The sequence below is a fragment of the Podarcis gaigeae genome, assembly GCF_964106915.1.
Source record: "Podarcis gaigeae genome assembly, chromosome: 13".
NCBI lineage: Eukaryota > Metazoa > Chordata > Lepidosauria > Squamata > Lacertidae > Podarcis > Podarcis gaigeae.
Genome location: NC_139689.1, coordinates 16856992 through 16874589, shown reverse-complemented (window position 1 = coordinate 16874589; position 17598 = coordinate 16856992). Strand labels below are relative to the sequence as shown.

Below are 17598 nucleotides of genomic sequence, written 5' to 3'. Positions count from 1 at the left end.
TGTTGTTTGTCCCAACACCTGTTAGTCAGCAACACTGCCTCTGAACCTGGAGGATCTATTCTCCACTCATGGCCAGCAGCCACTGATAGGGCTATCCTCCATAATTTTAGTTACAGATAGGTAGCCGTGTTGGTCTGCCATAGTCAAAACAAAAAATTCCTTCCAGTAGCACCTTAAAGACCAACTAAGTTAGTTCTAGGTATGAGCTTTCGTGTGCATGCACACTTCTTCAGATGCACTGAAACAAAAGTCACCAGACCCTTCTATGTAGTGAGAAGGTGGGGAGGGGTATTACTCAGAAGGGTGGTGGGAATGGGTGATTGGCAGATAGCTCTGATGAGCCTGTTGACGACTCTTAACGACTGCAATAGGTCTTACAGGAAAAAGCAAGGGGTGAGAAGGTGAAAGATGGCTTTGTCATGTATAATGAGATAAGAATCCAATGTCTTTGTTCAGACCAGGTCTCTCTCCCACCACCCTTCTGAGTAATACCCCTCCCCACCTTCTCACTATATAGAAGGGTCTGGTGACTTCTGTTTCAGTGTATCTGAAGAAGTGTGCATGCACACAAAAGCTCATACCTAGAACTAACTTAGTTGGTCTTTAAGGTGCTACTGGAAGGAATTTTTTGTTTCTCCATAATTTTGTCTAATTTGCCTCTATTTACTTATACAATAGCCTGGAGAGGCTCTCAAAATGGCTTTAAAAAGATTCTCCAATTAAATCTCACTCAAATCTAGCACAGGAACTGAATAGGCAGCATTGAAACTGGGAGGGGCTTCATTCATACAAAAGGAGTTTGCTGAATGAGCCCTGCCACTAGAACATAGAGAAGGAGATGGCCCACTCTGGATATACCCTCCTCTATTGAAAGAGAGCCATAAATTGATGTGGTATGTGGAGGGGTATTTTCTTTGTCCCCCTTGAATTTCCAGCCAATCAATTTTATTGGGTAACCCAAGTTCTAGTATTATGAAGGTTGAAAAATTTCTGGTTGTATACTATTGCTACACCAGTACTTAATTCAGTCCTATTAACCAAAAATAAATCATATTTGGTCTCAGAAGGATATACCTCAGGAAGGATGTCCGCGGATGCATTCCACACCCATGTCCCATTCAGTTGCACAGGGAACTGAAATGTGATTGAGACAGGAACCTTTCGTGTATATGTGTTCTTCACCTAAACAAGAAGAAGAACCTGTATAAATGTGACAGGAGCCCAACAATCAGCCCATTGCTATCACTAACCAAGATATATTTTCCCCATTCCACAATAAGGATGGAAGAGAAATTAAATTCAATATGCATTTAAAGTCAAATCTACCTAAGGTAATAATAATAATAATAATAATAACAACAACAACAACAATAATAATTTTATTATTTATACCTTGCCCATCTGGCTTGGGAAACTCTGGGCAGCTTGCAGTACATATAAAAACATACAGTAGTAAAACCTCAAACATGAAAAAACATTTGTACTTTCTGAAGCAATGTGCAAAATGAAACAGTCATCCTTTGAAATGCACACTTTTCCAAATTTTGAGATGCAGTTCTCCAGCCAAATGCATATACAAATACTAGGGTAATGTACGCGCGCGTGTGCGCGCGTGCACACACACACACACACACAGAATAATAAACCAAAATGCATTTTATTCAGGAAGATTGCTTTGCACAAATGTATAAATTAGGTAAAATTGTATACGACATGTATATTGGGAGAAATTTGCACTAAAATACTGGTGAATTTTCATGAGAACTTTTTTTTTTTAAGCAAACTGATGTGGAAATGTGGAGAACTGAACTTAAGACTGGAAATTTGAGAAACTGATAGAAACCAAATGTGACATATTTTCCCATCCCCATCCTACAAATGATTGTTGTACTGCCAAGCCCTTCTCACCTACTATATGGCTCAAGCAGTGGCAGCCTTGAGGCCAGGATAGCAGATGTACAAGGTGGGGGAGGGCTCTTTCCCTCTTTTTAAACTTTTAAACCAAGGAGCTTGTTTTGTGCTGCTTGCGCACACCCACCATGCCTCTTCTTTCTGCCTACATTTCCCAGAACAGCTTCAGAGCAACATAATACAAGATGATGTCCTGCAAGAGGGATGCAGCCAACCACACTCTCCAGAGTGGCTCCAGTATGACATATTGTGTTGTGCTGCTCTGAAGCCCTTAGCTGAAGGTCTGGATTTATTCCCTAAACCTGATCCACAGAAATTTTGCCTTTTTCAAATTCTTAATTCCACAATGCTCCACAAACCCCTCACCTCATAGCGATGTTCCACAGTCTGATTTCCGTCTTCCTGACCAGCAGAAAAATTGACATACTTGGTTGACAGATCAACACTGGAAGAAAAGAGGTGGGGGTCTGAGAAAAATCACTATGTAATAAAGCAATCAATCTGGGTTTGACCAATGCATTCCAATGGCTTTTTGGAAGATCAAAGCATAGCATTGCTATGGCAATTTAGATGGGGTCAATATTTTCTAGCAGCCAATGCCATTCATTTTAGCATGTCCTCCTGAAACGAGTATATTCTGATTGAACTAAGAAAAGTGAGTAAGTGATTGATATCAGCTATGCTGATATCACCTTGAAGGTGACTCGGAAACTACAACTAATCCAGAATGCGGCAGCTAGACTGGTGACTGGACGCCGGGATCATATAACACCAGTCCTAAAGGAATTTCATTGTCTCCCAGTGCATTTCAGAGCACAATTCAAAGTGTTGGTGCTGACCTTTAAAGCCCTAAATGGTCTCAGCCCAGTATACCTGAAGGAGCATCTCCACCCCCATCATTCAGCCTGGACACTGAGGTCCTCCTCCAAGAGACTTCTGCTGGTTCCCTCACTGTGAGAAGCGAAATTACAGGGAACCAGGCAGAGGGCCTTCTCAGTAATGGCGTCCTCCTGTGGAACACCTCCCTTCAGATGTCAGGGAGATAAAGAACTACAGCCCTGTATTGGGAAGTTTTTAATGTTTGATGTTTTATTATGTTTCAATATATGCTGTAAGCTGATCAGAGTGGCTGGGGAAACCCAGCCATTTGGGTGGGGTATAAATAATAAAAATATTTAAATTATTATTATGATGCACATCTGGCTGAAAGGAAGCCCTGTTAAATTCAGTGGGACTTGCAAGTAGACATGCTTAGTATTACACTGCAAGGCAATAGCCAACAAACAGCATGCTGCAGGGCAATAGCCAGCAAACAGAAATTGGCCAGTTATTTGCAAAATGGGGGTTATCCAATAAATCAGAAGTGGCAAATTCCAAAAGATTCAAATTCATTAAACTTGAATTCATCCAAAATAATTAATTAAACAGAAGAAAATGAGGAAGCTGAAAATTCAATAGGCATTGGAATAGAAATTGATTTCTAAATACGGTATATGTGGAAATATCACCAGATGGATCCTAATTACTTTGTTAGGGATTAATACAAAAGGATTGCAAGAAGACCACTATTTTATCCTCCACCAAAGTATCTAAACCAGTATAGAAAATGTGCAGCTTCTTGGGGAGAGAGATGGAGTAGGCGTGTATGAGGTCAGTGTTGCTATCAGACTGAGTAATAGTAGTAATAGTAGTGGTGGTGGTAATAGTAATAGGTTCACTATCTCTGCTTTATAGGCTTATGAGGTCTGCTGAAGTTGAAATCTTTTGAAAGCCAATCAAGCCCTGGAAAACCAGCAAATGCTGTTTCATCTATTTCTTTCAACCCCTGAAACAAAAAGGGGGTGGGTTCCATTTAGTGGCTGAAATTATAGAGCCGCCATGAAACACAGACCCATGATAATTAGGAAAGGATATATGGCTGGAATTTCTTCTTTGTACAGAAGGATCATTATTCTAGGGCACTAGCCCTAAGAAAAACAGTGGTTGTGCAAACAAGCCTTCTGACAGTCTATAGTGAGTTGAGAAGGGCAGCTGGGTGGTGGGCTGGGATGCTCCCAGAATACTTGCAGTCACGTACGCATTAACAAAGACATATACTGCATATTTGACAAGTAGCTTCACTTGGTGAATCATGTCCGGAGTGACAGGGCCATTGTTGTCACTAGAAAAGAGAGAGAGAGGCAGAGTGAAGACTGGAACAATTATCACCTATGCCACTGCCCCATCATACACAGCTACATGCACTGTGGTTCTACAACATTAGGGCTTGGTAAATCTGTTCATTTTGCTTTCATTTTATCTCTTTTTCATTCTGAAGTTCAGCTCTCCACATCAGTCTGTGTTTTTTTAAAGAGTCCCCATGAAAATTCACCAGTATCTGGGTCCAAAATTCTATTATTCACATTTATATATGTGATTCTGAATTATATATATTTTTTTATTTGTTTAGTTGTTCCATTTATTCACCACCTTTTCTTCCAAGCAGCTCAGTGTGGTGTACATGGTTCTCCTCCTCCCCATTTCACCCTCACAACAACCCTGTGAGGTAGGTTAGGATTATAGATGATGACTGGCCCAAGGTCACCCAGTGAGCTTTATGGCTGAGTGGGGATTTGAACCCTAGTCTCTCCCAGGTCGTAGTCCAGCACTCTAACCATTACACAACATACTGGCTACTGAAATACCAATAAGTGTGATTCTGAATTATAGACACATTTTTGCAAAGTGTATTTTGCCTAATATTTATATTTTTCCTAATCTAATACATTTTTGTATGCTATTTTCACTAGCCTATTTGTATGCACACTTTAGCTTAGCATATGCATTTTTGTCAGCATTCCATGCCTGGAGAACTGCATTCCAAAATTCAGAAAAGTACAGATTTTAAAGGGTGCCTGTGTTTTGGTTTCCATACTGTTTGGGGAATATGGTGGTGAATCAGGTAGATTTGCTTGCAAATGTGAAGTGGGTCAAATTTCTCCCCCATCCCACTGCCTGTTAGAATGTATTAGGGATACTCATGACCTGATTTGTATTTCCTAGACTAATATGCAAATTGGGATGCAGTTATCCTCTAGTTTTCATGCTTCTCAGAATGTTGCAATGTAATTCTTAGCTCAAAAGTGTGGCATATAAAAATGCATTTCTAAATGCATACAGTATGTGCATCTGCGAAAAAAATACATATACAAGTAATGTAAGTTGCTGTATGGTTGTTATTTTTTATCACATGGAAATGAAAAAGAATCAGATGCCAAAGAAATAAACAACTATATGACATTCAGAAGACATCTGAAGGCAGCTGTATTTAGGGAAGTTTTTAATGACTGATGTTTGAATGCATTTTTAACCTTCTGTTGGAAGATGCCCAGAGTGGCTGAGAAAACCCAGCCAGATGGGTGGGGTAAAAATAATTAATTATTTATGAATGAACACTCTCTGAGTCCCATCATTATACATTTAAGGCTGCAAATCTTATGTGACTGTAAGTTTCATTTACCGTAACTCAATGGGACTTACTTCTGATTAGAATTTATTGGGATTGCATTACAAACCAGTTTGAATGTGGCCTAGCCATCATGACAATTGAAGTGAAACTGATTCAAGCTGGTCAAATAGGAACATCTCCCAAGCCAGGCACATCAAACCTTACCTGCCAGCTGTGGCATTGATCTGTATCTCTCTCCCCAGATCTGCATTCTGGGAGACGGAAAAGGTGGCAATGAAAATAGCCTGCAACAGATGATGACACAATAAATGAGTGAGAGGGCAGCCAGGTGTTATTTGGGGAGAGAGGAGGAGTCTACTCTGTTAGAGTAGAGATCCTAATCAGATGACCACAGTTCCCTGGTCCACTTGCTTACAGAAGGACTTTACCTCAGCCCCAGCCCGAAAGATGGGGTGGTTGATGTTACAGGTGGTGTTCCTCATGGGGTCATCCTCTGCCGAAGGGGTAGAAGCACATTTAATAGCTACATTTCTCCTGTTGGACTGCAGTGGGAGGGATCAGATTGGGGAATTGGTTAAGATAGTGAGCAACAAACTTTTAGGCCAGCCCCGATCCCCTGTTGCCGAACTGCCACCTTTTGCCTCTTATACCTTCAATAGCGAGAGCCTGCGGTAGGACAGTGCGGAAGGGTAGAAGAAGGTTATAGTGGTGCCATAGGAATCCTCCCCATCATTCCGAATGAAGACTGTAGCATTGAGCTCAGGGGTCAGGCCCACCACCAGCGTGTCCATGCTGAAGGAAAAAAAGAAGAGGGTCTCTTCTAAGCTTAAGAAAGTAAGAAGACCCTGCTAAATTAGGCCAAGGGCGCATCCAGACCAGAATCCAATTTTCACAGTGGCAAACCAGATGCCTATAGGAAGTCCACAAGCAGGACCTGAGTGCAATAGTGACTCTTCACACCTGTGATTCTCTGCAACTGGTATTGAGAAGCATATGACCTTTGACAGTGGAAGCAGATCATAGCCTTCCGGGGTAGTAGCTGCTAATAGCCTTATCCTAAGACAATATGTCTTAGGGCTCAATCCTGCCTGGAAGTCATTCTCTCCATTGTGGAGACCCTGACCCGGCCCACAGAAGCTCAGGGGGGTGGGGAGGGAACACTCTCTACATGCCCATCCTCCTTTGTTACTACATTATTGTTACTACATTTATTATTATGTGTTTCAGAGATGAGCCTTGGAAATCAAAGTGTATTCTGCATCTTGGCTCTAATTAAGCCATGAAGAGATGAAATTATGGGGGGAGGCTAAGAGATGAGACCTAGCATTCTACCCTGCAATGCTCTAACACTGAAGTCACAAGCACCTGATATGCACCAGGTTCAGTGATTCTGGGCACCAGGTTCAGTGAGTCTGGGCAGCACAGTAGGGTGACATGAAGAAGAAAAACATACATTACCCTGAGAAATTGAAGGAGGTTTTTAGCTGGTCTTTACAGACTCCATCTGCACCACAATTCTTTTGGAAATGTAGCTGTGAAGAGAAGAAAGGTGGGGTACAGACATGGGCATAGTCAAGGGAGGGTGAGGGACAGCTGCCCCCTAGGTCAAGTAAAGCAATAGAACTGCTTAACATAACTGACCAATCACATCGGTTCTGTCCCCCTAACAAAAGTCCTGTCCCCCCCAACAAAAGTCTTGCCCCTCACAACAAAAATCCTGGCTATGCCCATGGATATAAACATTGTCAGAGTTTGAGGATAGGTGAAGCTAGTAAAATTTTGTTGTCTAGAGCTGAAATGTGAAAATGTTTTCACATTTCCCACTTTCCTAACCTTCTGGAAGCTGCCTGCCAGCTGTGGGCAGGGCCAAAACCAAAATGGGCTGAGCCACCCCACACACTCTCATACAACAACCTCATGTACTATCTCTCTTCCCTGTGGTTTCCACTCCTACTGTTCAGGTGACTGATAAAAGGGAAGACTGAAGAGGAATTCCCCACCACCAGCTAACATACAGAATGGGGGAGCAGATGGGTGGTGGAAGACAGCAACAGGAGCTGCTACCTCAAGGTGCATGGGACTTCTTAAAGCAACAATGTCTGAAGCAGAAAAGGGGCAATGGAAACCTTTGGGAATCTCCACTTGAAGGCGCTCTAGGTGACAACCCTGTCAAGGTAGGTTAGGCTGAGAGAGAGACCAGCCAAAGGTCGCAATGAGTTTCATGACTGAGTGGAAATCTGAACCTAAGTCTTCCTAGGTGTACAAGTCTTCCCTGCACCCTAGTGACAGCCAGCTGCATTTAATAACAGACTATGAAACTTAGGGTTCATCCAAACTTCCACCTAGAAGTTTTTCAAGCAATTTCCCCCTTGCCCTGCTCTGATTGAATTTTCTCTGAATGAATGCTAAAGAGCAGTTTTCTCTAGGGAAAAGCAGTGGGAGAAGAGCAAGTACATTTAGTCAACTGAACTGCTGAGATTTTTTTAGCTAGAATGTGCAACCAATGGCCCTTCTATATTGGAGGTTCTTCTTGCTGCTAAAGGAGAGTTTCAGGGAAGACACTTACAGTGTGAAACGGTGAAAAATGGGAAGTGGTAAGAAAGGAAAATGATCAAAGACCATTTCCCTATATAAATTAAGCCCTTTGTCTCTGCCACTTCCATTTACAGACTGATCAACCAAACAGGAAACAGAGAGTGTGTGGACTCACCGGTGCTGTAAATATAGGGGAGCTATCTTTGCTTAGGATGGCTTGCAGGTTGTCAGCACCAGGAATGGGATCTCCAATGAGAGTATAATTCAACCGGAGGTTTATGGGTGTGAAGCTGTCTTCTACGCAGGTCTTGCATAATGGAGGGTGAGAAGAAATAAAAATAAGTGAGGATCTGCTTTATTTTGTGATTAGAGATGGGAAAGAAATTTGATCCAGGTTTCATTTGAAGCTGAATCTACCAAATTTGCACTTTTCAAAACAACATGCAAACAGAAATATAGCTATCCCTTGAAATTTGCACTTATCCAAATTTTGCTATGCAGTTTGCCAACTAACCAATGTTTACAAAAATGCATATGTTAGGGGAAGTGTACATCACATTGGTGAAAATAGCACACAAAATGTATTACATCAGGGAAAACTTTTTGTAAAATTGTGTATGTTAGTCAGAACTGCATATAAAAATGTGTTTATTAAGAAAAATGCATTAACATCCACTGGATCTCTGAACTCACCGGCAACTTTATGCGATACTCCTCACAGTGTCTCTTCAGTCCCGTTTTTATCTCCTTGGTGATGGTGGAAGAGTCTGGGTTTCCGTTAAAAATGGCCCGAACCCTCATTCGACCAGGATCCAAGTTCAACTTGTACTGAATGGTGTTCAAAATGCTGCTGCCTGAGGGAGAGGAATTGAAAAGACAACACAGAGAATAGGATGCTGAGGGATACAGTGTGCTGTGCAGATTCTCTGCAAAGGCCCTTTAGCACAAAATCCTTGTGAACTTCTGATGCTCGCAGCTAAAGCTATGCATCCAGTATTGAGGAATGAAATGCCTACCAAGTTAAGAGGAAGCTTACAATACTAGGTCTTATAACTGGGGGCCATCTCCTTGCTAACACCCTCCCTTCTGGGCTCTCTAGGGGCACTGGACTCAATGAAGGGCTCACATCAGAATCTGGCAGTAGCTTTCAAACAAGGCATTAGAGTTGTGCTCCAGGGTGAAACATTCAGTGCATGTGGGTGTGGAGTAAGCCTCTGGGACTTCACTGTTACCTCACACAAAGCAGAAGTTCACCCGGAGTGTGTCCAATTGTACCAGTATTCCTTTTCAGATGTACATTGCATGGGAAAGTCAGTAGCAGTAAGCAAACTATCTTGATGGGAAGCTGTCCATCATTAGTAATTGCAACATGGAAGAACTTCTGATAAGTTTCTCAGGGACCCAGAGGATTCTAGGAACACAGTTTGAAAAGCCACCGGAATATGGTAATGATGGATAATCAAACTGTGTGGCAAGCCAGCTTCTCTGTTGCCCCACTTCTTGTACTGAGGGGTCCTCCTGTCCTCAGTATGTTATGTGCACTGTCAGCTAGCACCCAAGCCCAGCTTACTCCCTCAAAGTGCTTTGGGCCTACCTTGTGTAAACCGAGGATCCATCATAACAGTGAGGCAGACAGTTGCCTTACTGACTTCCTTGTTCAGAACATCCTGGTCCTGGCATTCAAAGGCAGCGATAGGGATCTCATTCGGGGTGAAGGTGATAGTGGGTACTACTCGTACCACGGGCCGAGCCCTGTTGCAGACAGAATGGGGTAGGAATTTGAGGTGGAGGGAGACAAAGGTTCATTACGTAGCCCACTGGGGAGCACAGGGCTAGTGCCATCCGGACATTCCAACCATGGGTTATGTTTGCAAAGTGTTTAAAAGAAGTGCATTCCAAACAATTGTCACATGTCCAGTCTGCACATCATCTTGTGCTGTGTGGGACATTTCTGTTGCTGGGATATTGCATGTTCTCAGCATTCAAATGACAGGGGAAATGCCATCACCGCCCTGGCTTACTGAGCAGGACTAAGCTGTACAAAAGTTGTGGTTTTCGATGAGGTCTTCAAAGGTGTCCCTACTTGAAGCAACAGCTCGCTTAGACTGTGGATGCCAACTCTGCCATTAAGGGAAGCAGAATGGAAGACACAACTCTGAGGTTCTCCTACATAGGCTTCTTTGTTATCAGTGTGAGCTATGTTCCATGATAATTAATTAGGGGAGGAGTTCTATTTGCATCTCCCACCTCAGCCACCAAAATACATTGGATCAGTCCAGAGAGCTCTTGGCATTCCTGCTTGTGACTGACACTACTACTTGCTGAACCATTTAAAAGGGTTATTTTAATTTATTAGAATTCCTTTTTAAAAATATTAATGAGAGACTGATTACTCTCTAATGTACTACAAAGGAAGTGTGCATGCAGACTTTTTTAAAAAAAAGTTGGCTCCAAGAGTCCTGAAGCTCCTTACCTTAGCAGCAGCACTCTTCCTTGAGCCCCCACTGCTACGTCTGGGAGTCCATCTCCAGTCAGATCTCTCCCGGCACCAATAGCCTGGCCAAAGTAATGGAGCCTATTGGGAAGCAGAGAGCCTTGGATGCGCTAGGAGCAGGAGAAAGAAGGAGAGGTTGGTGCCTGAGGTCTCCTTAGAGGAGGACCCTCCAGCAGATCTTCATACCACCAGTGACCCTGAAGAGCCTTTGGATCTAGATGACCTTGTCCCAAGACTGGGGGCCACCCATCCCAGATGTTTTGTTCCTGGCTGGCTCTTGGACTACCCCCACCACCCCAATCTACCCCAGGGGCACAGGAGCTAAAGTGACAGTGAGCCAGGCAGGAACTTCAGGGTTGTTGGAAGTGCCCAGTTAGCTGCACATGAGGCTACTCAGGAGGAGGGGAACATGAATGGAAGTACCTGCCTGGATCATTAGACAGGAAGGGGTGGAGCCTCAAGCTCCTATATAAACTTCCAGTCTGAGCTCCTTCATTGATAAAGTAACTTCTTCAAGCTTCAGCCTTCTTGGACTACCAGACAGTGAAATGACAGTTGCCTGTGCTTCCTGCTATGGAGTAGAGGGGCTGAGGGCTCACCTGGCTATATGTTGGGTTGATGGATCTTCTGCTCCCATGGAATATGTACACAGCTCCTCTGTTCTCATCCTCCATTGGAGCCCCAATGGCCACATCCGTCCATCGGTCCCCAGTTATTTCGCCTATTTCTGCTATGCTGGCTCCAAAGCGTCCCAAGGGCTGTTTGGCTGCCCCCCGCAATTTCTGGCTGCAGAAAAACCCATCCTCCTGGCAAATGATGAAAGGGGACACTTGAGGGGTTGAAACCAAAATAGTTCTGATGAAGTTGTTCCTTCTATTTTCAATCTCCTGCACTATTTGTTCCATGGCACCCCCTTGTGCCAGAAAGGGGACAGACTCAAAGGAATCAAACTAGTAAGACAGTGAATGCCCTGTAATTTATAGAAATTATGGAAGCAGTCCCTTCTGACTTTCATTCTGCACTTCCCATTTTTCCATTTGGCAAGATACTTTGGAGCCCTTGATGAAAAAAAGACCAGCTCACATTGGGCTCTGACCATCCCCATTGGTGGACGCCAATTACTTTTCCCATCTCTTCATTTCTATAAGTAAAGCAGCTATCTATCTGTTTCTTTGGTGGATGTCCCAGTTCTCCTCTCCCCTGCTATCAGGGCTGGGAAAATCCATGAATGTCATTGAAAAACATGACATTCAAACACTATCTCCCTGCTTCCTCCACCCAGCAACTTGGAAGAGCTGTAACTTGTGCTGTGTGACATCACAACATTCCATTTGTCCTTCCCTGACCTCACTCTACATCATTAGCTGCCAGCTGTCAGCAGCCAGGAGTACAGAAATACAGAACAATGTGATGCCCTATAAAGGGGTCTGTTCCGCTGTTTAATTAGCACTGCTCAGCCTTCCTTCAAACCTCTTGTGCTTTCGCAAAAGAAACCAAAGCACAAAACGTGCTCTAGGAAGGGAAAATACTTTTGATGTCCCAGTGCTACAAAAAGAGCTGTGCTCAAACAGGGATGATAGAAAATTCTGATGAAAAGAAAAATGGGAGAAGAAATTGCTGATGTTCGTGTATTCATCCCATTTCTGGAATGGAAACAAATCTAGTGAATACAATCAGTATTCACTGTTGTTGTTGCTTTCAGTCCACAAACGATATGTCACTATGTTCCCCTCTCCCCCACCCGCACCTATGCATTACATTTCTTTTGCAATGAAATGCATAGGCTGGAATAACTTCATGGTAATGTAACTTATGTTGTTTATGTGTTTAATTACATATGTACACTCTGAAAGTTATGGAATTTTGCCACATTGGACAGTGAGACAAATAGCTTTGGGTGGGAGTTAAACTGCAGCGGAACAGAACAGTGCTGCATTCAATAGATACAGGGTGGAGTGGGAAAGGATGCCTTCTTACATCCCTCCCCACAAATAACTGCTCTTGGTAGTTGCCTTGTGCCACCAAGTACAAAGGGCAGGCCTGCATTCCCCTTCACCTACCTGCCTCTCGCAGATGTAGACCACTCCTCCTGCCATGCCATCATAGTACATGGGAGCACCAATAAGAACCAGATCTGTGTTTTTGTCTCTATCAAGGTCCACGGAGCAAAGCATAGCACCAAAGTAGGAGCCAATCTGGGGGGACTAAAAATCACCATTGTTAAACTTTTTCCATTTCTTGATCTCCCTGACCCCAGGCATTTACACATCCTTCTCTTCTTCTTTTCCCCATCCAATGGACTCTCCCATCCATTCATTCATTACCTGGGGCTAAAAGAGAGGGAGATTTATACTGTAGGCAAACATGGTGCAGCAGCACATTTCAAACGTTTTGAGACAGATGTAGCTGTCATGGCTTCCCACAAAGAACAGTGGAGACTAAAGTTTTATAATGATGCTAAAGGTTTCATATGCTAACAGTGCCCAGAATTCCCTAGGTGAGAGTAATGACAGTTAAAATGGTTTGAAATGGCAACCAGTTCATTGTTTGCAACTACAACACTTCCAGGATTGAACACCTTGCCCAAGTCTCTAGATATTTCAAAAGTTACTTTTGTTGTTGTGGTACTTATAAATCAGGAACAGGGAACCTTCTTCTGTCTGAGGGCCACATTTCTTTCTGAGAAACTTTCTGGGGGCCACCTGCCAGTAATAGGTGGGACCAGAGGCAAAAGTGGGTGGAAAAATAAATGTGACTGCTACCTTTGTACAGTAGGCTAGTTTCTTCACACCCTCTCTAGCCTCCATCAAGGAAAGCAAGAAGCCTTATCATAGCTCAATGGCGCATTCAAGTCAGGCACAAATATTATGGATTTATGACTTCCCCTAAATTCATGGGACCAAAGGGTGCTAGAATTTAATCAATGCTTGGGGTGTTAACCTGGGTGCCAGACATGGGATTTAGCAAGAGTTAAAATTTAAAATCAGTCAGCTTCCCAAGTTCAGGAAATTGTATGGGAGAAGAGCCACTAAGGAGAGCAAAAGGAAAGTGATGGGCCATTTAAAAAATGTCAAGGAAATGAGATTCTGTGCCAGACAGCTCTTGTGTTTGAATCCAAAGCTGCAGCTATGGGAGAAGCAAGAACCTCATGGGGCTTTGATGCTGTGAGTACCTTCATCGTAGGCTCAGGTTGTACACAGTGCTACCTCTGGTTGTGGACGGGATCCATTCTGGAGCTTCGGTCAGATCCCAAGGTTTTCACAACCGGAGGTGCCTATTCTGCACATGTGCGTGGCTCGGTAGAGCGCTTCTGCACATGCGCGCATGGCTAAACCCAGAAAAATACTTCTGGGTTTGCTACATGCATATCCCTAAGGATACGTAACCAGAGGTGCTAATAAGTAGAGGTTCCACTGTATGTGTAAATAAACCTTATATCATAAAGGCACCAAAGTCTCCACTGTGCCTCATTGCTGAAAGGAAACATGAACTCTGGGTTAGCGTGCCTGGAACTCCGTGGAATCTCACACCACTCAGAGATTGGGGATGGCATGCAACATTACTTAAGCAGGGGCCAAAGCAGATGAAGTAAGGGGTGAGGCTAATGAGAGTGTATAGCCCAGGGAGAGTCTTGAGGGCCAGATAGTGAGGTCTGGAGGAACACATGTGGATCTCTGCCTGGGGTTCCATAAAATATAAAGACTGAGGCTCTGTTCTGTTATTCAAATGTACAGTGAGAATTAAAAACAGTTTGTCAGAATTAAGGGAAGTCATTTCAATGGGAGATCCATTGCCACAGGCAAAGGAAACATGCTCAGATATGCACTGACACAACCTGCAGTTCATCACGAAGCCTTCTTACCTCCTTTGGAGACAACTCTGATGTCTTCTGCCACTTCACATTTTGTCGGCTGAACAAAAAGACTTTGCCGGCATGTTGGTAGCGAGGGGCTCCTACCACAAAGCTGATCTGGCCGTTCACTTGAACCATCTGCATCACATAACCTTGTAGGGACACAAAGGCAGTGAGACAGGTACAAGGAGAAAACATAGCTGCATCTGGCAATGGCAGAATCTCCTCTATAGTTCTATATTTATTTATTTAATTTCTATACTGCTTTATATTTTTAAGAAATATCTCAAAGCAGTTTACAGCACATTAAAACATCAATAAAACATGATTCGATTGCAGCGAAGGAAGCTGATCCGTGCGCTTTACTTGACACCCCCCCCCCCCGACGTCGCTAATGGCCACTCTTTCTCTTCCTCAGCTCTGCCAGCAAGGTGCTAAGTACCACAGACATCTTTCCCTACTGATCAGGGACCGTTGCCCCAGCCATGGGCAAAGGCAACCCGAACAAGCCCCGGGGCAAGACATCCTTGTATGTTTATTTTGTGCAAATGTGCCGCGAGGAGCATAAGAAGAAGCACCTGGACACTTCAACTTTTTTGACTTCTCCAATAAATGCTCTGAGAGATGGTAGACAATGTCAGCAAAAGAAAAGGACAAGTTTGAAGACATGGCAAACTTTGTTATGACATGGAGATGAAAATATTGTATTCCTTCTAAAGGGGAGAAGAAGAAGAAAAAGGACACCAATGCCCCCAAAGACCACCACCTGCTTTCTTCCTCTTTTGTTCTGAGCATCACCCAAAGATAAAATGACCACCCAGGTTTGTCTATTGGCAAAGAAACTAGGAGAAATGTGGTCTGAGCAAACAGCAAAAGACAAACAGCCCTTTGAGCAGAAGGCAGCAAAACTAAAGGAGAAGTTTGAGAAGGATGTGCCAAGGGGAAGGGTGATGTAGGAAAGAAAGGTCCAGGTAGGCCAGCAGGCTCCAAGAAGAAAGTAGAACCTGAAGAGGAGGAGGAGGAGAAAGAAGATGAAGATGAGGGGGAAGGGGAGGAGGAGGAAGATGAAGAGTGAAGTTATAAAGCTGCTGTAAAGATTTTGTGCTCAAAAAGTCAATGATTTTGCTAAGAATGTGAAGTCGAGTGCAGCTCATTGTTAGATTCAGTATAAAAACTGTACAGAATTGTGTATAGGTAATGTGATTGTAGGGAGACCTGTATTCTAATGTAAGTAGTAGCTAAATGCCACCACTGTTAGAATTTTAAAAGCTGATATTGTCAAAAGTGCAGGCATATTTAATGGTCCTTTGGATTCAGTGACAGCTTGATTTTGAGCAGTTAATTAAAAAAATTGTAGTAAAATTGGTAGTCAACCTTGTCTTGCATACTATTGCATTGTATTACATTTTTAACAATTTTGTAATAAAGTTATGTACATTATTCTTGTTACTATGCTGTAGTGTTAATTTGCTTAAACAGCTGGAGAGTCTAGTACAGTGGCACCTCGAGTTACAGACGCTTCAGGTTACAGACTCCGCTAACCCAGAAATAGTACCTCAGGTTAAGAACTTTGCTTCAGGATGAGAACAGAAATCGGATAGCGGCGGCACGGCGGCAGTGGGAGGCCCCATTAGCTAAAGTGGTGCCTCAGGTTAAGAACAGTTTGAGGTTAAGAACGGACCTCCAGAACGAATTAAGTTCTTAACCAAAGGTACCACTGTATAGGCCTGTGGTAATGTCATGAAGGGTAAGATAACCTTAAAGCAGCATTCTCTAAATTGGTATGCTCAAAACATTTTGATCTGCATCTCATTTTCCTTGACTGTTTACTGGATTAATGACATTTGTCCATAACATTAATAAGGCATGAAGTTGGAGAAGGCTGACTGAAAGGAGAAGCTATATTAGACTTAGTTCATGTTGCTACTTTTGAGACTGGAATAATTACAAGCAACTTTCTCATAATTTTCACATAAAGCAGAAGTGGGCAACCTGTGGCCCTTCAGATGCTGGACAACAATTCCCTTCCCTGACTATGCTGATGGTAGTTATTCAGGAACAAGTGGAGGGCCAGAGGTTCCCCACTCCCAATTGTACAGCATTGCAAATTTTCCTCTTTATAACTAGGACTGTGTATCACATGCCTCTTAAAGTGGTACTCTAAAGTGGGGCTTGTAGTATGAAAAATCTTGTGTAAGTTCAGACCTAAAAAGTATGTAGGAGAAAATTAAAATGTCAAAGGTGCCCAATTCTATAAACAGGGATAGCTAACCTGTGGTCCTCCAGATGGTGTTGGATTCCAACTCCTATCAGCCCCAGCCAGCATTGTCAATGGTCAGGGATGATTTGAACTATAGTCCAGGTGGCGCTGTGGGTTAAACCACAGAGCCTAGGACTTACCGATCAGAAGGTCGGCAGTTTGAATCCCTGCCACGGGGTGAGCTCCCGTTGCTCGGTCCCAGCTCCTGCCAACCTAGCAGTTCGAAAGCACGTCAAAGTGCAAGTAGATAAATAGGTACCACTCCAGCGGGAAGGTAAACGGCATTTCCATGCGCTGCTCTGGTTTGCCAGAAGCAGCTTAGTCATGCTGGCCACATGACCCGGAAGCTGTACGCCGGCTCCCTCGGCCAATAAAGTGAGATGAGCGCCGCAGCCCCAGAGTCAGCCACGACTGGACCTAATGGTCAGGGGTCCCTTTACCTTTACCTTTTACCAGTAATATCTGGAGGGTCACAGATTAGTCACCTCTACTATAAAGGGGTGACTTCTCTGAACTTCCTACTAGATACCGTACTAGTCAAACACATCCAGCACTTCATGCAGAGCCTTAAAGCACAAAAAAGAAATAGGAGCTTCCAGGTTGGCGCCTCCGGCAATGGCGGAGCTCCTCCGATCGGGAGGAACTTGCTCCATGAAAAGCAGGGTCTGACCGCCACGGCGAAGGCGGAGACCCATAGAAATCACAGGCGGGAGAAGCCTGTGAACTTGGGATTCGGCTGGCACCTCTTGCGCCTCCCCTACTTGCGGGGAAACCCTGTTTTGGGGATCCAGAGCGACGTGGGGTGAGTGGCGCTTTGAATCGACTGCTTCTTTCACGGAGTGAAGCCGCATTGCTGCTGCCGGAGAGCGCTGACTTTTTCCTGTGGACAATTGGACCTTAAACAACTACCTGTGAGTAGACTGGAAAATTTGGATCTTCAAATATTTTAATTTGGCAACGAAGCGGGAAGGCTCTAAACAGGAAGTCCGCCTTCCGCTTTTGTAAATAGACTGAAGCAAAGACGTTACAAACTAAAGTCTCTGAAAGTCTTTGATAAAGGATTAAGATTCCACTGGTTAAAAATATCAAACCCCCCT

The 17598-nt window shown here is 43.6% G+C and overlaps 1 protein-coding gene and 1 pseudogene across 3 annotated transcripts in view; one reads left to right on the top strand and one right to left on the bottom strand.

Moving 5' to 3' along the window:
- Nucleotides 1-17598, bottom strand: part of LOC310829163 (integrin alpha-X-like) — a 41157-nt gene that overhangs the window by 3607 nt on the left and 19952 nt on the right. For both annotated transcript variants that reach the window (XM_083707310.1, XM_083707311.1), the window contains 14 exons: nt 14251-14393; nt 12449-12592; nt 10988-11194; nt 10368-10498; nt 9489-9646; nt 8588-8748; nt 8070-8201; nt 6818-6891; nt 6010-6151; nt 5788-5901; nt 5564-5643; nt 3989-4072; nt 2278-2356; nt 1075-1182 (listed from right to left, as the gene is read on the bottom strand). In XM_083707310.1, the coding sequence (XP_083563436.1) occupies nt 1075-1182; nt 2278-2356; nt 3989-4072; nt 5564-5643; nt 5788-5901; nt 6010-6151; nt 6818-6891; nt 8070-8201; nt 8588-8748; nt 9489-9646; nt 10368-10498; nt 10988-11194; nt 12449-12592; nt 14251-14393 (1757 nt within the window). The remainder of the gene's footprint in view (nt 1-1074; nt 1183-2277; nt 2357-3988; nt 4073-5563; nt 5644-5787; nt 5902-6009; nt 6152-6817; nt 6892-8069; nt 8202-8587; nt 8749-9488; nt 9647-10367; nt 10499-10987; nt 11195-12448; nt 12593-14250; nt 14394-17598) is intronic.
- On the top strand, nt 14674-15681 carry LOC310829281 (high mobility group protein B2 pseudogene; annotated as a pseudogene). The gene has a single exon. The product of its transcript is annotated as a high mobility group protein B2 pseudogene (transcript).